General features: G+C 48.3%; 1 protein-coding gene across 1 annotated transcript; it reads right to left on the bottom strand.

Annotated features, from left to right (window-relative positions):
- Window positions 1–915: 915 nt before the first annotated feature.
- On the bottom strand, window positions 916–22,399 carry XIRP1 (xin actin binding repeat containing 1). The gene is made up of 4 exons (XM_082290854.1): window positions 22,261–22,399; window positions 12,447–12,601; window positions 11,132–11,185; window positions 916–9,567 (listed from the first exon to the last, which is right to left on the bottom strand). The coding sequence occupies exon 4, from the start codon at window positions 9,565–9,567 to the stop codon at window positions 1,885–1,887; it is 7,683 nt and encodes a 2,560-aa protein (XP_082146980.1). The 5' UTR covers window positions 11,132–11,185; window positions 12,447–12,601; window positions 22,261–22,399; the 3' UTR covers window positions 916–1,884.
- Window positions 22,400–23,737: the final 1,338 nt, after the last annotated feature.

Below are 23,737 nucleotides of genomic sequence, written 5' to 3' on the forward strand. Positions count from 1 at the left end.
CTTCGTAGTTAGGGATCAGTGTGCCCCAGACCCCAAGATCCTCTCCAGAACACATTCTGTAAACCAAGATAGAACCATCCAGGGGAAGGTTCCTTGGGGAGGGGGGCTCACTTGAGCCTCTCATTGGGGAATCTTTGATAGATATGATAATTAGTAAAACCTATAATGTTATACCAGATCTTTTGGGGGGTGCATTTTTGCGGGGTGCATTTTGATGCATTTGACCTGGATGTGTGCACCTAAGGATCCTTAAAATAAATACCAAGGTAAAATCCCTTTTCCCCTTCTAACCATGTATGACTCTTGATTTTAAGACCAGGAAAAGGCATCAGAGGAAATTTTGGGGATTTCTTGTGCAGGGCCCAGACCTGGACTCAATGGTCCTTGAGGGTCCCTTCCAACTCAGGATATTCTGTAATTCTGTGAGAAACCATCTGGCCCCTCCATAGGCTCCTCACATTCCCCCACACCTGGAGTGAACTCCTTGCTCACCCACCCATCCCAGAGCCGAGTGTGAGGTGAGTTGAGGCACAGCAGTGAGTAAGGGCTGCTTCATCAACTGCTCCTCCTCATAGGACTTATAGAGGCACAACACCTCAGCTGCCTTCTCCCGTGGGGGAAATGGCTACACACAAGTGTCCAGACCTTTCCTGGTGTACTCATCCTACCCAGGCTCCACATGCCTACACAGAGTTCTGGTTCTGTATCATCCTGGACTCGTTTTTCATATAAGAGTATGAACACTCTTTGCTGAAGGGCTGGTGATCCACCCACACTCTAAAGAAGATGTAGACCAAACCCCTCCAGTGACACAGAGTGCTCTCAATGTGTGATTCAACTGGTCCATCAAGATATAATTTCTAGGCACTTTGAAAGGAAACAAGCACTGAATAAAAGAAACTCTACAGACCAAAGTATTTTTAAAGGTAATGTTTACCGTCAGAATGCAGCAATAGAAGTTAAAAAAAAAAAAAAACCAGCCACAAAATATCTAAAATCTTGAGTTGAGAATGTACAAAACAAAGTCATAATAATAAGAAAAATTGCTTTACAAATTCTCAAAATGAATTTAAACAGTAAACATGTAGGAAAGCATGGAAAATCTAAAATAAGGAGTTTGTGTATACTGAATAATAAATTAGAATTCTAGAAATAAAGAAGAGAAAGCAGTAACCATTCTGACTCAAGAATCTTTCATAGCATATTTCTTTGGGGGAATGGCATTGATAGTAGCTGTAGGTCTTGGCTTTACAATTTCCAGTATCATCAAACACTTTCCAGGAACTGAAAAACAAACTGATAAATAACTCCCCCAAGTCCAAGAGCGACAACAATTCAAGACTTTTTTTTCCTTTTCTTTTCTTATTGGCTAAGAGAAAATCTATCCAACCCACCCATCAATATGAACTTGAGTATATATGTGTGTGTGTATAGGATGCCCTTCTTAGAAAAAGAAGGTACCATAAAGGTGTTTGTTTTCCAGTGACCAGATTGATTGGTTTTTTAATTGATCCTACCTATCCTTCCTTCTACAGTGGTTCAGAGAAGCCCAATCCAACACCTCCAACCACCCCCACCAAACTTTCTAGGGGGAAGTACCCTAAGGTGCCCATGGATGGATTTTTCCCTTGTGCTTCTAACAGTGCCAGGACTCTGGGTTGTGGTGCAGCACCAAGTCTGTTGGGCTGGCCAGGTGAGGGATGTTCTCCAGTGTCAAGGCAGGCTGCACTTGTCCTGTCTGTATGCAAACACCGAGACGATGACCCTGAGAAGTCCTTAGGGTGAAGGTAAATCCCTGTGTGTAATGTGGATAAAACAGGAGAAATGTTTATCGTGGCCCTTCTCTTTTGTCTTATACAGTCCTCTCTTGCTCTCCAGAATCTCCTATTTCTTTGGCTTGGAGTTGCCAAAGGTGACAAAGACCACTCCTGGCTCCTGAAAAGTCCCGTTGGTGTGGAAGTCTTCACCTGGGCTCTTCAAGTACCTCCGAAACACAGGTGAGGCAGATACCTCATACTGGGGATGAGAAACCACATCGCACGTGGAGGATGTTTGTGTCTCAGATTGCTTGGTGACTGTGGTGGACGAAGTGATGATTTTGTTTCCAAACTGGTCCATTTCCTCATACTGCTCCATAACAGTCCGGGTGGCTCCGTAGAGCTTGGACCCGTCGGGCCCTGTCTGCAGCTCCAGGATGCTTTTCTGCCTCCGTGGATTTTGTGGGCTGGGGACATTCAGGGAGTGGTATTCAGAAAAGCTGCCTTTCATCCCACAGTGGCAGCTGTCTTTGGAGGTGTCCAGAGAGCACTTCTCTTTGTCACTGGTTGGATGGTTGGCATTGCCAAGCATGTGCTGTTTCATTGAGCTCAGCCCAGCTTTTGTTTGGATGGGGTCTGGCCTCTTCTCTAAGGGTTTTGTGTCATGCCCAGCAGACCCTGCTGAGGGGTGGTTAAACGAGCTAAAGCTGTTCTGAGCAAAAGCATCCCTCTTTCCTGGAGAGTCAAGACAGTCTGGTGAAGGGCTATCCTGGGGGGAATGTGCTGTCCTGGGTGATTCTGCTGGTTTCCTGGCAGCAGACTCAATGGAGATGTAGGAAGGTGAGGAGGGAGAGCTGACACGAGACTGAATGAGGCGGGGGACCCCTAGCTCTGCCTTGGCTGCCTCGGTCTTTTCTGCCACCTTTGCACTTTCCACAGATGCTGCTTCCCCTGTCTCCAGCATGACTTCCTCTTGCTTGGCTTTGCTCGAGACAATGCTGATTTTACGGATATTGCTACTGCTCACAGAGCTTTGGGTGCTCCCCAGAGACTCCTTGAACAACCCTGAGAGCCCAGCAATGTCTGACTCAGACTTGAGACTAGAAACAGAATAAATAGCTTTCTTGATGGCCTCCTCGATATCCTGGATGCGGGCAAGTGTTTGCTCCTTCAGGTGGAGAATCTCAGCACTTGCTCGCTCCAGGTCCTCAAAAACCAGATCCACTGAGGAGACGCTGTCAGCATCCTCCTTTGCCGCAGCCTTGTCCTGTTGCTTGGCCTTCTGGCGCACAACCCACTCAGGGACCTTCTCAAAGAAGCTCTTGAGAGCTTTCACATCCACTTTGCTTGTTTCCTCCTCAAACTCCCTCACTCTGTTCAAGATCTCTTGCAGCTGCTCCTGTCTCCTGAGGTTCTCAAAGATCTCCATAGCCTCCTTGACATTGCCTTTCATGATCTCCTCTTTGTGTACCGACAACCTCTTCCGACGCTCATCTTCTGTTTCTCTCTTTTTTTTTTCTCTCATAACAACCCCTGGCTTCTCCTGGGCAGGTGTCTCTGCCTCCCTATCAAGACATTTCAGTTGCCTGCTATTCCCCTGCTGGTGCTCCTCAAAGGAGTTCACTGACTGCTGATGGAAGGACATAGAATGAGACATTTGCCTCCTCTCATGCACCTGCTGCATGACTCTCTGACTGTCCCACAATCCATAAGAATTAGATACACTTTCTCTTTCCACCTTGGATAAAGCATTTTGTGCAGTGCCATCTCCTCTCTTCGGAGGGTTGCTGTGGCCCACAGGGGAGGTGCTTGGCTCAGTTTGTCCTGGCACATTCTGTGTCTGTGCTCTGCCAGGACAGGTTGGAGAGGACAACGAAGAGCACCCGTTCTCCTCTTGGCACAGCTCTATCTGCCTCTGAGCCACCTCACCTGGACACCTCCTTGGAGCAGCTGCTTCATCACTCATCATTCCCTGCTTGACTTCAAAACCAATGACTCCATTATTCGTTGGTTTTGAGGTCTTAGTACTGTCTGATTCTACCTTTCCTTGTCCTCCTTTGCTGGCCTTGTACCTTTCTTCTGCTATTTGAAGAGGGGTTTTGGCAGTGTATTTTGGCAGCTTTCTCTCAGGGTTTGTACACTGAACTGTGACAGACTTCTTCACAGATGTCTCCAAATTGCAGCATTTTGCCTGAGCCTCCTCATACCCTGTTTGTTCATGAACTTCCATGCAGCTTAATCCCAGCTCTGTGGGGGAAGGCTTTGGTTTGCTAATCTCCCTCAAGCCTGAAGGTTTTGGAGGCAGGGGTGGAGGGATGGGTTTGGTTGATTTGCTTGTGCTGTCGTTTGCAGAGGCAGAATATGCCTCGTGTAAGAGGTGCTCAGGTTTTGGAGGGGGAACAGGTTTTTTCCTGGGTGGGGCAGTAGTTTCTGGTTTTGGAGGAGTCCTGGGCTTCTCTGCAGGACTCTGATCACTGGGTTTGCAGGACAGAGAAGGGAGAGTGGGAAGAGGGGTTTGGTGTAGTGCAGAACATCCTGGGGCTTCGTCTTTGCTGGTTGGTAATAGAAGGGCACCTTCTCTTGCTGCTTTAGTTGAGGGTGGGCAATGCTCTGCTTTCATCACAGCAACTGAGGGAGGAGGAGGAAAGTCATTATCAGCCTGCGACCCTGAAGCCACTACAGCAGCCTCGTTACTAGTGAGTTGAGTCTCATTTTTCTTTTTACACACAGAATAGGACTGCCCTGCATTTCTGTATATCATGGCAGCTTTAAAATCCCCTCTGGAGACATTAACGTTAGACTTTTCCAGTGACTGAAGTGTGGCTTTTAAATTACCTCGGACAACGTCCTCCTTTTCTACCAGGCGCTGTTCTGTGGCGGCACTTTGCAGTGCTCTGATAGCTGTCTGCACATCCCCTCTGACACCAACATCTCTTTCTTCTTGCACTGATTGCTCTTTGTAATCAGACTCAACACAAGGGTTTATATAGGTTTTCACAGGTGTGGCAGTATAAAGGCCATCCTTAATGCTAAAATCTCTACTGGGCACAACTTGGATTTCCTGGCTCAATAGTTGTCCTCCCTGTACTTCCTCAGAAGCACTGACCTTTTTGTGTGATGCTATGCTCTTCTGAGACACGCTTGTGTGGGTCTTGGATGCCTCCTGGACTCTGGTGGTGGTGGTCCTGGTGGCAGTGCTGCTGCTCTCCTCCTTGGTGGATGAAGAGTCCTGTTGGTGTACAGTCGATTGAAGGGTCATGGTCCCCTGTGAGCTGACTGTCTGCTGCCTGCAGGCTGTGTGGACCTCCTCCCTGTTCCTCTGGAACTTGCTCTGAACGTGGTGCTGAATGTTTTTTGCTTCTGCTGTCGCCAGCCTCAGGCTTTGCATTGCAGCCTGAAGATCACTCCCCAGGGCCTTTTCTTCTCTCTGAGTCTGGCTGGCTTCCCCAGTCACCACACTCTGCTGTTTCCCATCCACTTCTGCCCTCTGAGCTGTCACTTGGGTTGGAGATGTGCCTTGCGTCATAGTTTTTGGTTCCTTCAAATGGGCAGTGGTGGCTTCTTCTTTTTCTGTCTTCTTGCTGGCATCTGCAACCCTTTGGATTGACTTTGTAGTCACCTTAAGCCCTCCAGACAGAATTTCTTCCTTTCCCATCACTGTGGGCAGGGGCTTCCCAAGACATTGCACAGTGGTGCCAGTCACACCTGCTGCATGCACAGCCTCTCTCTGTAACACACCCTCTCTGCCCGTGCTTGCACATACAAATCCCTTTTTTGCTCCCTCCATAGCCCCTGGCTCACTTCCTGCAATTACTTTCTCTATTTTTTCTTTATTTGGCAAGACGTGTACGTTAGCCCCCTGCACAACCCGTGGGCCACTCTCATCTGCCCCCTCCTCTGCTTGGGAAGAGATGAGGGATTGTATCTCTGACTCCTGCTGGAGATTCTTCAGATAGCTGAGGTCTCCCTTCTCAATGCAGCTTGCAAAAAGTTGTACATTTCCCTTCTCATTGTCCTCACGCTTGATGGTAGCTGCTGCTTTCTGCTCCTGAGAAGAAGCCAACAGGTTCCCGATCGTTGACTTCACATCCCCCTTGACAACTTTCTGCTGGACAGAATGGAACAGGAGGGAGTAGAGAGTCATCTTCACTGATCCTGACTTTGTCTCTTGTAGGACCATCCCCTTTTTGATGGAAGCATCTTGACTGAGGAGACCCTGTAAGGCCTTGGCTACATCTCCACTCAAGTCCTCTTTGCCTTTAACAGCTTCACTCTGGTCCAGCAGCTGCAATGGGCTTACTTTGATCTTGCCCTCTCTGTCCTCCTCTACCAGCACACTCTGTGCTTCCACGTTGGTTCTGTGCAGGAGCTGCAGCATAATCCTTTGCAAGTGGCCTCCCACAATCTCCTCTTTCAGGATCTCTGGAGCTCCTGGGCTGCTGAGCTGGTACTTCACCATCTTCACACTCTCCATATCATTAGCTTCGATGAGGATTCCATCATGCTGGATAGCTTGGCAAGTGCAGAGAGTCTCTAAAGTGTCCTTCATGGTTCTTTCTTTCAGTTCTATTTCTATGCTACCTTCAGAAGTACTAAATTTATCCAGGGGTGTGCTCTCAAAGAGCCATGTTGTGCTTTTCACATCTGCACGAGGGATCTCTTCTTGGGCCCCAGCACTGGCTGTCACCTCTGTGTCCTTAAGGGTGTCCATGGGCTGGGTTTCAAACAACCAGGTGCAGCGTTTTACATCCCCTTTTTGGCTGTCCTCTCTCTGCACTGTGCTCATGGATGAGCTTCTCTCTGCATCCCCGTACAGGGAGTCCACAGGATGGTTCTCAAAGAGCCAAGTGGATGTCCTCACGTCACCTCGCTGCACGTCACTGACACTGACCATCCTCACATACTTCTTCTGGCCCACTTGCTGGGACTCAAAGAGCTGCTTGTTGGACTGAACATCTCCCTTCTGCACATCATCCACTGTTCTGGGCACAGACAACTTTCCCCCTGAGAAGGAGTCAAGAGGCTCTGTCTCAAACCTCCACCGGGCAGTCTGGACATCTCCTTTCTTGATGTCCTCTTGGGTGACAGCCCTAATCACAAACACCTCTTCTTCCTTCTTGATCTGATCCAGGGGCTTAGTTTCAAACAACCACCGGGCTCCTTTCATATCACCTTTCATGATTTCTTCTTTCTGCACTGAGGTGACCTCATGGTATCCCCCCTCTTTGTCCTGGATAGCGTATAAAGGTTGGCTTTCGAATAGCATTGTGCAGGACTTGACATTAGCTTTGCTCATGGTGTCTTTCTGGATCTTCTGGAGCTCTGTCTCGTCCACTTTGTCATGGATTTGGTCAAGGGAATAGGTCTCAAATACGAACCTTTTTCCTCCAACATCTCCCCCCTTGACATTCTTTTCTGGAGGGATTTCCTGGATACCTTCAGAGTTGTCCTTCAGAGTGTCCATGGGGTAGTTCTCAAAGAGCCATGTGAACTTGTGCACGGACCCGGCTTCAATTGTTCCGGCATCCTTCTGGGACTTTGGCTTGGTGGCTGTGTCCAAGGGCTTGGCTTCAAAGAACTCTTTCACTCTGGACACTTCCCCAGACTGGAACTCCACACGACTGGAGTAACGCATGGTTTTTTTCCGGTCAGCTTCACTGACAGTGCTGCTGCCCAAGGGTTCGGTCTCAAACAGGTGCCGGACGGTTTTGACATCCACTCCCTGTAATTCTTCCTGACTGTAGGCCTTACTGACTTGCAAATACTGCTCCTCCTGGCCTTTCAGGGAGTCCAGAGGCTGAGTCTCAAACATCCATGTGTAGGACTTCACATCAGCTTGGGGCATGCTGCCATCCTCCTCCTGCTTCTTCTCAGCCTTCTCGTACAGGGTGTGCATGGGCTGGGTCTCAAACAACCACCGGCAGGTCTTCACATCCCCCTTCTGGGAGATCTCCCTCTTCACTGAGGGACACTTCTCCCCTTCCATGGCTTGGAGATGAATGACATCCATGGGCTGTGTTTCAAAGAGCCACTTGGCTGTCCTGACATCACCAGCCACCACCTCTTGTTTTGTGATGCCCCGTATTATATCCACTTTCTTGATGCTTTCATCAAACTGGTCCAGGGGCCTTGTTTCAAACATCCACTTGTAGTTCTTGACGTCACCGCTGATGATCTGTTCTCTGCTTACCGAGGTGACTTCGTGGAAATTGCCAAAGCTATCCTTGATGGCATACAAGGGTGTTGTCTCAAACAGGATTTGGTTGGCTTTGACATTGCCAGCTGGAATCTTCTCCTCCTCTTCTTTGGTGGTGGGCTCAGCATCAGCCTGCTTAATGCTGTCTAAGGGGAGAGTCTCAAACAGGGTCTTGAAAGATTTCACATCCCCTTTCACTACCTCTTCCATGCTGGTGGCTGGAATTTCTTCCTCAAATGCCTTGGAGATACTGCCAAGGGGACAGGTCTCAAAGACGTGTTTTCTTTGCTTCACATCTCCCTTCTCCTCTGCTGAAAGCTCTACTTTCTTCAAATGTCCCACCTCAAAATTGTCTTTCAGTGTTTCCATTGGCTGTGTTTCAAAGAGCCAGAGTGTAGATTTCACATCGCCTCCGATGACTTTTTCTTTGGTTACAACACTTTCTGAAGCTTCTCCTTTCAGGGAGTCTAGAGTCTGGGTCTCAAAGAGCAATCGCTGCTTAGTGACATCTGCCCCTGTGACAAAATCTGTCGAAGCCTTGAAGTCCTGTTCTTCAACTGTGATTTCTCTGATGGCATCCAAAGGCTGAGTTTCAAATATCCACCTTGCGCCGCTGACATCGGGCCTTCCAATTTCTTCCAGAGAAATCCCACGGATTATCTGCACTTTGGAAGTGTCCTTGTTGATAGTATCCAGGGGCTGAGTCTCAAACAGCCAGCGAGCCGTCCTGACTGCATTGCTCTGAATTTCTTCTCGACAGACAGACTTGATTTCATGGATAGTCCCACTTTTATCTCTGATAGCACAGAGGGGCTCTGTTTGGAAAAGCCTGACAGTCTTCTTAACATCGCCTTTAAGCTCCTGGATTTCTGACTTGAGTTGTAGGATGCTCTTCTCCTCCACTGAGGAGCAGCGTCCTATGGCATCCAAAGACTGTGCTTCAAAGAGCTGTTTGGCCCCTTTCACGTCACCTCCCTGGACAGGCTCCTTGAGAACTGCCTCCTGCACCTCGGTTTCATCCGAATACAGTTTGTTTAATGTGTCCAGTGGTTGGGTTTCAAAAAGCCACCGGGCAGTGCGAACATCCCCTCTGGCAAGGTCTGTTTCTGACACCTTGGCTGATGTTGACAGGTTGTATCCATTTATGGATTGGTTTTCAAACCTCAGGGAAGTGCTTTTCACATCCCCACTGGGAATGATCTCTTCTTCTGTCAGCTTCTTTGTGGCTTGGTGGTCCCCAATGGAGTCAAGTGCCCAGTTCTCAAAAATCCAGCGCATGGACTGAACCTCTCCCGGGAGAACTTTATCCAGGTTCACAGAGGCCTGTGCATTGGGATCCTCGGTGTTAAGCATTTCTGCCAGATCCTCAGTCACAGCTTCTTCCAGGTTCTTCCTGAGCTCGGGGTGCATGTGCCTGTAGAGCCTCTTCAGCTCATTCACCTGGCGCTGCTGGTAGAACTTGGAGAAGGCTTGCTTTGGAGGAGGCACAGGGAGTGCATTGAGATCCTGACCCCCTGGAGCGACGACCTGGACTGAGCCAATGGCTGGAGGGGGAGGCAAGTCATCTTCCATTTTCTTGATGGCAACTTTAGATGATTTCTGAGCTTCTGACATCTTTGGGGAAACAGTTTTAAACGTCAGCATCGCCTCTCACCCCCCGTCCCCACGGCCGTTAATGGAGTGAACGGCAAAGGGAAAAGCCAACGGGGGAAATCCATGCACCCAGTAAGCTCCATACCTTTAGTTCAGTAGCACACAGCACTCCAAATCATCACATCACTGCACACGCTCCAGGCTTGGTGTTAACCCTGGTTCCACAGCAAAGCAAGGTCTCTAATCCGGGTGAGGTGGTTAGTCTACAATTCCCTGGATTCAGTCCAGCTACAGCACAAGAGAGGTGCCCGATTTGGGCTATGCCATCAAGAGAGAATAACCATAACAAAGATAAGGCTGACTTAGAGAAGTCAGTTAGAAGTTAACTTCTCCCTCCTGCTGCCCAGTGTCCAGGACTGTTGTGTCCCCAGCTGAGGACCTGCAGAGTCTGGGAACAAAGGATCTGGGTACAGAAGAAAGCCAAGGAGCTATTTGTGAAGAGATCTCAAGAAGAAAATGGGGAGAGGGAACCAAAGTGTCAAACTGAACTGATAAATTTGGACACTATGGGGTGCCCACTGCTCAGGAGGGAGGGCTTGGGGAAGGATGTTCATCTGATTAATGATTTCTTCTGTTGCACTCAGGAGTGTACTCCATGTTACCATTTGCACAAGAATGGGTGCACGTTTACAGAGCTGGAGACTTACATAAAGCTCTTCTGACTTGTAGACTTGTACAGGCATGAGGCTAACTAAGGTTTGCAAACTGCTGGAATCAGCACGCCAAAATCTGTGCTGCCTTAGAGGGAAAAGCAAGGCTGAGGGACCACAGGGTGGGGTAGCTCCTATAGGTGGTGGCCAGGAAAGTTAGACCTGTTTATACTCAGTCAGACTGAGCTCATCTCAAATTCACAGCAGTGTTGGTACAGAAGTGAACAGAGTGGACTGTGGTTGTCCAGCCTCACTTTGAACCTCCCTTTCTGCAATTTTTCTCCTCAGTTTGTGCATCCTGGGCACTGAACACTCAACTGAATACCTGCAGCCTGCACTGCCTGGGCATTTATCCGCAGGGAAGGTAGCTGAAGCCTTTAATGATTGTCTAAAAGAGATAGTAATCCTGGTGGCTTTTCTTTCAGTAAACAGATCTGCTGACCCTTGGCATGCCTGTGCAGTTACGTCTGCAGAGTTATGCCTGGAATATTATTAGTTGTTGCTCAAAGCAAGGGTGCACAGTGTTATTTCACTCTGTTACACACAGATTGTTCTGGCTAAAAATAAGTTTTGAACATTAGTAAAAGAAACCCACACTCAGAACACCAAAATCAGCATATTTTGCAGCAAGTGAAAAATCCAAATCTTTTGCATGTGCCAACGTACTTGGAATGCACTTTTTAAAATAATGGTTTGTTGTTTTTTTTTTTTTTAAATCTGTGAAAAACTTCTGAATGTGGGGAAGGGCAACCGAGCAGCTGATAGCTATATTCAGTATGAAAGTGCTCCTGGCTGCCTTGTGTGGGTATTTAGATCACACTCACAGGCCACAAATATTTGGTTAGATAATGGTGCTTATCTTAAACATTTCCTACCTTGCTTTTTTTCTGTCTGTGGGGAGTGTGAATGGAGTTGTCCTTCACAGTACTCTGGAAAAGATATGAAGAGAAATGCCATCAAACTGCACAGGGAGACACATTATCTGCATACATATTTTTATGTGCTTATGTGTAGTAATGTGTATATCAATTACACCTGAAAACCATGCAGGTTGTGGTTTTCTGTTTTGGTTTACTGGCAGTTCTGTACAGTTGAAAAAACAATTTTATTCCAAGTTGACCAGAAATATGTCTTCTAAAGTGCCAGTCAACAAATAAAACCCCAAACCCATTTTTTTAAAGTTAAGGGAAAAACAAAACTAGCACTGATTTTTCCAAAGTTTGATTTAGCCAATATTTTTCCTTATACTTCAATATTTCAAAAATTAAAACTGATCTACATTTGTAATTGCATTATGAATTGTGTAATTTAATGCTTTGTAATTAAAAAAAATTTTTTTTCTTGGTTTTCTAACCAGTTGTAATTTTCCAAATGCAGTCTCCACTTATTTATTTTCAGCTGGGACTGCTTCATCTGGACCTCTCCCTGATACACGCTCGAGAGACTGCATCTCTGAGCAGGGGCCCCATAAAAGGTTGAGAGTGTGGGGAAACATTAGCGAGCCTGCAGGAAGGGTCCAGGTATTAAATCCCATCCCACGTTACTCCTGGATCACCAGTGGAACTAGAGAAATGGGAAAAAATGTGCCTCATAACCCTTATAACCCGAATTATCCCGTGGCCTGATGATCAGCCTGGAGTGGGGGATTAAATCCCTGGATCCCAGAATAAGGGATAGAGAAAGAGAAGCACAGGGAGGTTACACTATAATGTTATGCTTGAGTGTGGCATATATGGACATACACACACACACACACACACATATATATATATATATATATAATATATAGGGGGGTGTGTGTCCGAATGAGGATAGCATGGAGATGTACATGTTACTCTGTACTAAATATTTCCTCCATGGATGTATGTGAATATAAATGTGGAAATAAAATGGAAATCTTATGTATGAGTAAACTGTATAATCTAGTGAATGTAGAGGGTGTGTATGTGCTTGGTGTGTGTGTGTGCATGTGTGAATTTAATTAGTATGTGATACATGTGTGTGTTTGTACACGTTTATCTTATATTTGCAAGTGACGAGGGGAAAATGGGCACTTTTGGGAAACTAAACCCTGTTTCTTCAGATTTACAAAAGCAGACCTTCTCTCTCACCCTCTGACAGGCACTTGCCGGGACGGGACATTGCTGGGATGCCGCGGGCGGCTGGGGAGGGGGAGGACTCGGTCCTTACCGGCTGTGCGGGGCTGGCGTCAGCAGCAGCAGCTGTCTGGGACAGATACAGAGCCGACAGCTCCTTCACGGAGGGTGCAGAGGACCTCCCTCGTCCTTGCTGAAGTATGTGGCTGGTGCTGCCTGATGGGTCTAAAAATGACCGTGCCCGATCATCTGAAACAGGGACAGAGGCGTGCGGTGAGCCACAAGCCACAGGCGGGAGGGCAGCGCCAGCATCGCTGTCCACGGGCTCTGCCAGGCTTCTGACGCCACACACCGAGTCCCCCCACAGCCCCACCCCTGTCCCCCAAAACTTAACATCACACCCCTCTGGTTCAGGGAGAAAACATGGGCATTCTCATCTCCTTCATGGCTGAGGTGGATGTTGAGCCTGGATGAGAGTAACACATTTGGCAGTGACTTGATTCCTGCATCCCTGGGCAAGGCCATCACCAAACATGAGCCAGTCAGAGGACATGGAGGAGCTACACATACCCAGCTCGAGCCAATTCCCACTTTTATTGCTCCGTGGCCACACCACTCTCCTATGGGTGTGCCTCACAAGCAGTTATGTCCATTTATCTTTGCCTTTCCCCTGGGAGCTCATTTCAGGAGAGATGAAAAGGGTGAGACTTGCCCCAGGATGTAGCAGGGAGCCTTTGGTAGATCCAGAGGACCAAACCCTGCTCTTGAATTTACAGACCTGATATTTTGAGCTGCACCAGCTCCCATGGGGTCCCCACTGGAGCTTCAGTTTTCAAAGAAAGAGGCAACTTCAAAATGTAGCTAAGACCTTTCTTTTTGCGTTAATCTGCCAGGTGTGAGGATGGCCATCTCCACCTCCCATCACAACCATATATAATATATAGAGCTTTACACCTACAGGATGCATCTCAGCCCTCCAGGTTAGTCAGGGCTGCAATTTCCCTGTTGCCACTGTAAAAACACGAGAAGGTTCTCCCGTTCTCTGCAGGGCTTGCACTGCTGCATTTGGACTTAGCGAGGTATTTGCAATGCTTTCTGTTTGAACAATGGGCTCTCTCTCCACAAATCCAGCTATTGCACAGCCAGGAAAGGGCTGATGTATTTTTTAATACATGCACACTAGAAGCACTGCAGCCATTCCAGCATTCTTTGCCCTCAGACCTCAGCCCCCAAATCACGAGAATTAGAAAACAACAAACCTAATGACTCTTCTTCTTTGTGTTCTGCATTTAAGTTCAGATTTCCAAATTTTTCTTTAAAATACTGAAAGAAACTTACTCTGGTTTTATTTTAAACCTACAAGAGGCAACTTTGTGCACTAAAGGTACTTCAAATGAAATACCAGTTTCTATAGGCACAGACAAGCACAAAAGAGCCATGATGATAAGAGCAGAGGGACCTCAGACCCTGCCAATGGTGCTGATGGCGGGTGCCAAACCCCAAGACTTCTGTTGTACTTCGTTCCAGCTGCTTCTGCAGGTATGCAGACATTTTGATGCAGAACCAAGGCTGGATACATGGGGAAGCAGTGGGATGCAATACAGATTTAACTGCCCAATTCTGCTGGAGGTCAGTAGGGCACCAGAGGAGGAAACCGAAGAAGATATTTCCTTAAAGCTTTTTTTTTTTTTTTTCCTAAATCTCCATATAAATATAGCACCTTTCTCCCTGATTTCTGCTGTCCACAGCTTAAACACTGAGGCAGAAGGAATTATCTGTCTACAGCCACTGGAGCCAGTGGCGTGGCAAGGCTGGGGCAGACCTGCTGCATCCTGAGATAGGCTGTGAGGTTGCAACCACCCTCTGGTTGCATCATTTCCCCCCACTTTTCTCAAGACACCCCAAACTTTGTCTAGATTCTGGATTTTTGAGATGAACAGCATCCTGGAAATCATAGAATGGTTTGTGTTGGAAGGAACTTTGGAGAACATCTCATTCCAACCCCCCTGCCATGGGGAGGGATGCCACCCACTATCCCAGGTAGCTCCAAGCGCTGTCCAGCCTGGCCTTGGACACTTCCAGGGATGAGGCAGCCACAGCTTCTCTGGGCAACCTGTGCCAGGGACTTGCCACCCTAACAGTAAAGAATTTCTTCCTAATATCTAACCCCAATCTCTCCTCTTTCAGCTTAAAATTGTTCCTCTTTGTCCTAAGGACATCAGGAGGGTTCTTTCAGCATGTGCTGAATTAGCTGCAGAAAGCTTTGGGGAATCTGAAAAAATTCCTTTTGAGGAATTTGAAAAACCTTGTCTGTGAATCTCTTTCTTTCCTCCTATATTGCTGAATTACCTACTGGAAAGGCAAAAAGGAGTCCAATCAGTCTGGCAAACAGAGAGTTTCTTCTCTGCATGGTAATGAGATTTGGCGAAGTCCTGCAGTAAGAGCAATGGGGAACACTAGGCACAGTGAGCCTTGCTAGATTCAAGGTAGAAAGGAAACCAAGCACAGATTTGCAGCCTTTCTGGCTGGGAAAATGAACAGAAGCCCTTGACTGTCTTGAACACCACCTCTAGGAGATAGGAGCACCTCATGGAAAGGCAGGGACCCTGCCTAGGCTGACGTGAGTGTTCCTGTGATTAACCAGTTCAGTCTGAAGCATTTAGCAAAAGCATCCCCATGTCCGTGAGCTGGGCTGGTGATGTTTAATGGTCTCCTCCCACCCCAGGCTATGGGCATTACTGCTGAGATGATATAATTTGTACTAAGCTATAGGCCTGTAGGTTCACATACTGCACAAAGAAAAGCAACGTGCCCCTCCAGCCACGAACAAATAATGCAGCTGAAGGAAGATTTCCAGTTCAGGCAGTGGAAAGTAGCACAATGTCAGTGTTGCCCACTCCTTCACTCGTTAGCTTGGATGGATGAAAGGCCACAGGGCTTGTTTTAACCAGAGATATAATTAGACACAAGGCTTTTGTTGAAGGCATCCCCTTATCACTGCCTTTGTTTTCTTTTCTTTTCTTTTTTTTTTTTTTCTTCTTCCCTTCTCATTTTTGAATATTTTTTTGCAGTGCACAGGCTGTGCACAGCCCTGTGTTTGCTTATCACTTCTCACAAAGCCTCCTGCGTTGGAGAGGCGCTGCTCCAACCCGCTGGGCTGGCTCTGCGCTTGCACAAAGTCTGGTCTCTGCCTGAAGAAACAGGCTGCTGCCACCCTCTAAATCGCTAATTATAGATAAGAGCAGAAGAACAACAGTTTGTGCCGCTAACGGGAAGGCGGAGTTGTCACGTGTGCGAGGATCGCGACATCCGAGCGGCACCGAGGACATCCCAGGAGCTGGGAGCGAGGTGCCGCTTCACAGCATCCCCTGGGAGGCAGCGGGGAGCTTCCCAGCTGAAGATGCTGAAGCACAGCTAAAGGTCGCTGTGCACACCAGGCTTAGGGTGATATTTGTTGTGGGTGAGGTGGAAGCCCAGCCCTGCAGATCTCTTGTGCCGGGCTCCACATTTCTGCCTCGCTGAGCACAAGGGCTCCGCTGGCGCCCTTGGCATCCGCTCCAGCGCTGAGTGATGCGTCCCGAGCCACGCTGATTGACTGCACGGACTGCGGCCCCAGGGGTGTTAAACATGATCCTTCAGGCATTAAAGCATCCCCTGAGAGCTAAAATAGGAGGAAAAATCTCCTGAAAACCCCCTCCTCCCGTCCCACCCAATGGCTGGCACCGCGGCCGACGTAGCTGCCGTCCAAATGAAGGATACAGGGAATGTTCCTCCCTGCTGGCGTTTGTCGGCAAAATGTCCTTCGTGCCAGTGTCTGGCGCCGGATGAATCTGCACATTTTGTGTGAGGGGCTGCAATGCTAGGATTGCCCATAACGAGCTGTCGGGTTTCTTGAGCTCTTCCCCTGCCCCACGTTTGTGCAGGTCCGGCTTGGTTTACAGCCTCTCTGTCCTGTAGATCACACCCCAGGCAGGCAGGGAGGGCTGTGGACATGGAAACTTGCAACAGGGGAAAAGAATTCCTTGTATTCGTTTGTACTCACTGATCTTTCTAAACACAGGGGGAGAAGACAAGGCAATGGGGGAAAGAGGCTCTAAAATATTAATCCAGAATTTCATTCACTTCCTCTCCAGTTATTGCCCATAAATCACTCAACTCTCTGTCTCCTGCTGGAGGTAATATTGCAGGTCTCTTGAACCAGAATCATCTTACACCTGGCAGCCAGCTCCTAACAAGTGGAGAACAAATCGCCAACAAGACCTCTGCCCCCTCCCTCCCCTGAGAAAACCCCATCTCACCAGTAACAGGGCAGCTCTGTCTCACTCTGCTTTCTATTTAAACCACTTCATCCTATGAACAAACAATGCTACTCACCTGTTGGTGTCCACCACCTCTGCCGCTGGCACTGCTTCACAGCCCGGCTCCCACCACCAGCCCCAGTGAGCTACCGAGCGCCTGAGTCACCTATTAAAAAAGGAACCTGCAAGCTCAGCACCAGTCTCCCGGGTCGCCTGGCCAACCACATGTCATCAGCTGTGCTCCCAAAATCAGCCGCCCTGAGCAAACACAGCTGCTAAGCAAAGCCCTTTGTGTCGCCGCGCGCGCCCCACGGCGCTCCGGGAGCTGGGGGTTGTGTAACGGGGCCTGGGATCGGAGGGGGGCTTGCACAGGGCTTGCACGAGTCAGGGGAAAGGGGTGGCCCTGTGGGGCAAGTTCTGCCAGGGTCCTGTCCCTCTCCATGGCTCGCTGAAGGGAGCAGTGCCGGGGAGAGCATCTCCTCTTGAATCTGGCATCCTCAATCCCCTGCTCCGTGGCTGACTGACATTGCTGCTCTGCAGGTCAGTTTTGGGTTTGCCATGTTGGCTGCTGGGCCTGGCATGTCCTGTGCCATGGAGCACAGATGTGTTGTGGTCTTATGCCTTGGCTACACCATGGTTTGGGTGCCATGATACATTTGGTTCATCCCATGGTGCAGGACCCAAACCCAGTACTCAAAGGCCAGGAAGAGCAAAGGGAGCCATGTCCTGGAGCTCCTTGGCACCAGGGAAATCAGGGCAGGAAAACAACTGATCTCTTCAGACGGTGAAAGCAACTTTCTTTTCCAAGGGGATGGAGGTAAACTGACCAGGAGATGCTGCTTTGTGACGCTCTGGGCTGGTGGTTTCCTGGAAATTTGGGGCTGGCATTTCTCCCTGCCTGGGATCAGCCATGGGTTACCCCCATCAGACAGTCACTACCAGCTCAGCCTCCTTACCCAGAACTGTGTGTCACCCCTGTGTGACTGAACATGTCCCCATTCCCACCTGCTTTTCCCTGCTGTTCATTCCAGTGGAACTTCAGCAGCTCACTGACCTGTCCCAAAGCTGGAAGTACATCCCTGCAGATGGGAACCCCATTTTCTAAGCGCCTCTGCCCTTGGATGTGGCAGCTGCATATGCAGAATCACATCTGTCCCATCCTCCTCCCATTTTTTCTCCCCAGAGAATCCATTCCCTGACAAAAGTGACTCCTAAATACCGGCACAGCTCCACGGCTGGGCTGGGGTAATTTGCACGGATGGGTGAGCACCCACAAAAGCTGGCTGGGAAACCAGTGCTGCTGCTTAATCCGGGAGCCAGGCAGCCCATTGGGGGTGCTCAGTCAGTGGGGAAAGGTTTAAATCTCTGCCCTAACCCTCTGCCCGTGGCCCTGGTCCACAGGGAAGCTCTGCCAGAGGCGACACATGCTGAAGGAGGTGTGGGAAGCAGGGCAGGCTCCCTGCCACCCCAGTTCGGAGGCTGCTGAAAAGGTGAGTGGTCCTGGGATGCTTCAGTGATGTGTGGGCAGGGAAGGGTAGTCCTGGGAGGGTGAGGATTTGGGCAGGGGAGAGCATCTTTATTTCTCATTGCCCTCACAACCCATTTGTGAGGCTTTAGAGAATGTTAAAATGCTATCTGGTTTTTCCAAAGGAAGTGGAAAAAACCATGGGACAAAGATGCAACGGGGAACATTGATGGGATTTTAGGCTCTAGCAAAGACTGAGGACCAGTCATGCTCTAAAACACCCTGCTCACCCTCACAGGTGCTCCCTCCTGATGCCTGGATCACACTTTGTTCTCTTTGCAAACTGCAGTACTTTCTCTCATTTTCAGTCCTACAAAGGACTGTGCGTGTTTGAAATTCAAGCTTTTTTTTCTGCCGTGGATTGGCCCTTTCTGTGGCAGAGTGGCAACTGTAAACATGTTCTTTTTACACAGAATTCATGTGGGTTTTTACAGTTTTGATCCAAGAGTACCTGTTTGTTATAACTGTATGGGCTAGGAATCGACCTTTCAAAGTGAGAACTGAGATTTTCACATGCTCACCTACCAACTCAGATGTAAGAACAGCACTGATTACAGTTGGATGATTAATGTAAATCATATGACCTAACAAGGCTTTTTTTTCTGATTCCAAACTTTCATGAGTATACCTTGTCCTTTCAAATGAATTTGTCCAACATCACATACAATAGATCCCTGATTTGGAGGTGGGGAGCACTGCTGGTATAGAACATAAATGTAATGACTAACACATATCAAATAAATAGAAATCATTCCCTTTTGAAAGGGTTTAAGAGAGATTTCCCTGTCTGCAAGCCATATCTTGCAATTATTAGAGGAGCTTTGGTACATACAGTTAATAGGTGAATTCTGGGGTGGGAAATGGGCTGAAAAGAAAACCACCAGAAGCAGAAGAAGGTGCTAGACAAAGAAGTAAAATAAAATAATGTAACTAAAGACCAGCTGTGTTGAAGAGGAAATAAGATTTAAATTATCATTTCATGCTTTAGGAATTGCCTACTAATTATAGTGAAATAATTAACATTTTGCACATGTATAAAGTTGCATTTGCAAATCTTAGAGAGTGGGAGGAGGTGAAAGGAAAAAAAAAAGTGTCTTGTTTCCTGCCCTTGATTGTCAAAATCAGATCTCTTTTCAATTTCCAGCACATCCAAACAGAAGGTTCGTGATATTTGATCACTTCTGCAAATGTTTTTGGCTCTTCGGTGTCAGCTGGAATTTCTTTGCAGGAACAGCATCATGACCCCACAGGTAATTTAAAGAGCTTCTGAGAAGAGTTGGGAAAATTTAGCCTCAGGCAGAGCTGAGTATCTGTCCCAAGGCAGCTTGGGGCTATTTCTGGGCTTTGCAAAAATCCAGGAATGTGGAGGACTCTATTCTGGGCACCAAAAAAATGCCAAGAAGCTCTGCTGAGAGACAGCTGCGAGTGGCATTGCTGTTTGGGGACATGGCCTTCCCGAGTGGGCCAACTGCTGTGGGCTTGTCTTTCCTTAGGGAGGGTTCCAGCATCGCCCCATCACCCCACGTTTTGGGTACCAAGGGCCTGGAGGAGGTGGGTGCAGCCCCGCCTGTCCCCTCGGGATTGCCTCGTTCTCTGTGTTCCTCTGCTAAGTTAATAAAGGGTTAATAAAGGCCGAGTGGATGTTTAGTGACTCTGTCCCTGGCTGTGTGTCAGTGGGGGTGTCCAGCACTGCCCCCTGACACATCGTGGGTCACGCCCTCCTCACGCCGGCACCGTTCTCGTACCCTCCAGTGACTCTTTATCTGCTATTCACAGAGGTGCTTTTCACTGGAATGGTGATAAACACCCCTGCTTGACATCCATTCCCCGGCTTCTCTATCCCCCCTATCCCATCATCAGCACTACTTTTATCCCTAACCCCTCTCCCTTTTATCCCTAACTTCCCTCCTGCAGCACAGCTTCTCAACCCTTGCAGCCCGGAGTTCAGGATGACCCCTCGTGATAGCAGCTCCCCTCCCTCTAAAATCCCCTTCCCAGGGAAAGCAACACCGAGCTCCCCACTGGAATAGCCTCAGCCTGGGGAGAGGGCATCTTGGCATGCCACAAATACCAGACCTTTTAAGGGAAGCCGTCTTTCACCCCTCTGAAGAGATACCTTGGGAATGTGTGTGCAGGCACGAGCCCTTTGAGCATCCCCGGCCTCACATCCTGCCTGGGATGCGGGGCCCAGCTGGGATCAGGCTGTGGCGTGCAGCTCTAGGCATTTCTTTGCCATGCCATGGTGTTTACGTGGGGGCATTGCAGGGATGCCACGGACCTGAGGAGCTGCAAGGCCATGCCTTGGCTTTCTATTCTTGTCCCGGTGTTTCCATGCCGCTGTCGGCTCTTTATCACCAGCAGCCAGAAAACTGAATACTGTTTTGGATGAAAGTGTCACACCCCAAACCAAATTAGCAGTATCCTTTAAAGAGAAAACCCCAAACCCACTTGTAGCTACTGAGATTCCTGGGAAATTTCCATTTGCTCCTGGGTAAAGCAAATTGCCAACGAGAATATGGGAGAGGAGAGAAATGGTTGGCTTGAAAGGGTAAGGTACCAGTAAGGTACAGTACTTCAAGAAAAGATTCCTACTACTCTGTTCAGACCCAGACCTGGGACTTTCACCAGTGCTGAAGAAGGATTTCCTCTCTCCTAGTAACAGGTTTAGGGCATTCTTGCCTGGTTTGCCCCCAAAAGGAAGTGTTTGTATCCTAAAAAATACTGTTCAAGGGCTGAAAACAACCTTTGTAAGATGTTCCTACAAATTTTTATCCATGCTGAATCCCTTAATTGCCACTAGTGAATCATCTACCACTTTGCCTGGACAAGAATATGGATTTTCATATTTTGCTTCTTCTCATGAAGTGACATCTGTACCTGAGGCATAGGGGAAGAAAGACAACTCTACCTCTCTTTCCCCAAATCCCTGTTTTCTAACAAAAATCTGAAGCTATTTCACATATTTTTTTGATACAAAGATTTGAGTGACAACTAGAGACCTGGAAGGAACTGGGGAAAGCTACAGAATTTCTGTTATTCTCAAAGTCATCAGAAGGACGTGAATCTCAGAAGGAAATATCAGGCATTGACAAATGCATGAGCTGAAAAAAATACTGCTTTCAGCTCAGGCCAGGCCCTTCCCACAATGACTGAGGGCAGCCCCAGGGCTGGACCTGCAATCCTGGCTCTCCTGGTGACCACAAGACAGCCCTTAGAACCAAAAGGCAAATGGATAATCAGGTGTGAGACACATGTGCACACACAGGGGCACATTTCTGCTCCATCTTAGAGTGACACAGATTTTTGGAGTGTCCTTCCGCACACGTGAGCACAAATAGGGAGTGGGGTATGGCCATATTAATGCTGCTGACCCCACAGGCTCCTGGAGCCCTTTGTTTGGCTCAGGGTCACAAACACATTTCTCAGCCCTCTCTGGCGATAGGGATTGAGGAGACAAGGAAAGAAATTCCCTCTTTAACTAATCCTTCCCTGCCTCCTGTTCCCTAGGGATGTAAGATCAAGCAAAGCTCATTTAGTTCTGAACAGTCCATGTCTTGCTGTCTGCCCATCACCAGTCCTGAGCCCAGTTTGGGTATGGAAGGTGCCCCCTCCCCCCCCAGCATCCCTCTGGCTCAACTGAATCCCATACAGATTCTTTTCCCTTTTTTGTGCTCAGAGTGACCAGAGTCATGGTAAATAACAGTGTTTTCTTGGGAGAGAGTAGACACTGACCCCTGTCCCCATGAATTTCAGCCTCAAAGCTGTGAACTTCGGTATTTCAGGATGGAGGAAAAGCACCCAGGTACAAGGCTCTGTTTCTGGCTAGAACATGCCCAGGTGCCCTAAACCACAGTCTTGAACCAAACCAAAGCCACCACACATGGAACACACCCTCTGCAGCACAGAGCAGGATTTACCAAGCTTTGGGCCAGCAGAATAAAATCCATGGCTTTTCATGAGCTGCAACACTGCTTCTATAGTGTGAAACACTAAGCATCCTCCTTTGCCCTTCATTTTAGGATCAGTCTGAGGTTCGTATTCATGCAACCCTTCACCCCGCTCTAATCTAACCCAAAATTACTTACAGGGAGGTCTCTGTAGTCCCAACAGGTGAGTCACGTCTCAGACAGCCCCAGTGGAAAATCTGCGTGAAACCCAGGGCCAGGCAGCCCTTCAAATATCCCAAAAGGAGCCCTGCTCCACACCCCACACCCTCGGTCCTGTTCACTGCCTCCCAGTGGTCTCTGGCAGCTGGTTTTATCTCAGAGTGCTGGGCTATGTTGAGAGGATGAACCACTTGGTCTATTTTTAGGGAACAGTGAAATTGCTCTTCCACCAGGCTGAGTCAATCATGAGTCCCAGCAGTCCCGCGCAGGGGTTGGGAAAGGCCAGAGCCCTGGCTTATTTTCAGAATTTATTCATTCAAAATACCCCTGGTGTAACCTGGTACGGGACAGGGGATGCATCCAGGCAATGGTGCAAAGGGGAAGAGGCATTTCCCTGACTCACTGTCATGTCCTCAGGCTGTGACCCACACAGCCAGGCCCCCCTGTCACCTCTGGCCACAGCCAAAGTTTTAAGGGAAAAGCTGGGAAGGTGACAGGGATTACCTACATTTTCTGGTTCCCTATTCCCTCATGAGTTCCAGTATTTTAGAACCAAGAAGGAAAAAAATTACTTTGGGAAAGTGACTGAAAGAAGGACAACCACTCCACCTGCCGTATGGTAAGCAGGGAATTGCTCCCATCCTTGCAGCAGTGTGGTGTCACAGGTATCTGCTTCTGCTCTGGGAAGTGTTTGGAGAGGGATAATAATAAAACACTCAACTGTGGAGGACTTTTGATGCCCTCAAAGTCCAGCTGGGCAGTGGGTACTATTTTTAGCATGTTGATGGGTGGGTAAAACTGTATGCCAGAGCTGGGGATGCTGCCTGGACAAGATAATTTGCAAATGCAAACATAACCAAGACCCTGAGCATGCTTTTAAGAGTCCACCTTTAGCAGGCTGGGGTACCAATATGACTAATGTACCCAGTAATGTCAAACCAGTCCCAGCTGCTCTCTCTTTGGTTTGCTTCTCTGTCACCTTTAGAGAGTGTATGTTTGAGAACATCACCCCATGGCAATGGAAGATGCGGGCTGGCTGTGCCAGTACCAGAAGTGCCCATCACCTGAGATAAAACACTCCACGCTCTTTGTTCCAAAGTGCCAAGCAACTGATGCTGATTTTCCACTTTCACAGAATCCCAGAGTGGTTTGGGTTGGAAGGGACATTAAAGATCATCCAGTTCCCAACCCCCTGCCATGGACAGGGATACCTTCCACTAGATCTGGTTGCTCAGGGCCCCATCCAAAGTGGCCTTGAACTCTTCCAGGGATGGGGCATCTACAACTTCTCTGGGCAACCCATTTCAATGCCTCACTACCCTCTGAGTAAAGACTTTTTTTCCTATCATCTAGTCTAAATCTCTCCTCTTTGAGTTTTAAATAATTTCCCTTTGTCCTCTCACTATGTGGCCATGTAAAAGGTTTCTCTCCCTCTTTTTGTAAGCTCCCTTTAAGT

This window comes from Coloeus monedula (assembly GCF_965178545.1).
Source record: "Coloeus monedula genome assembly, chromosome: 1".
Classification (NCBI taxonomy): domain Eukaryota; kingdom Metazoa; phylum Chordata; class Aves; order Passeriformes; family Corvidae; genus Coloeus; species Coloeus monedula.

Excerpts from the sequence above, each read along its gene's own strand:
- XIRP1 (XM_082290854.1), bottom strand. The coding sequence starts at position 9,567 with ATGTCAGAAGCTCAGAAATCATCTAAAGTTGCCATCAAGAAAATGGAA.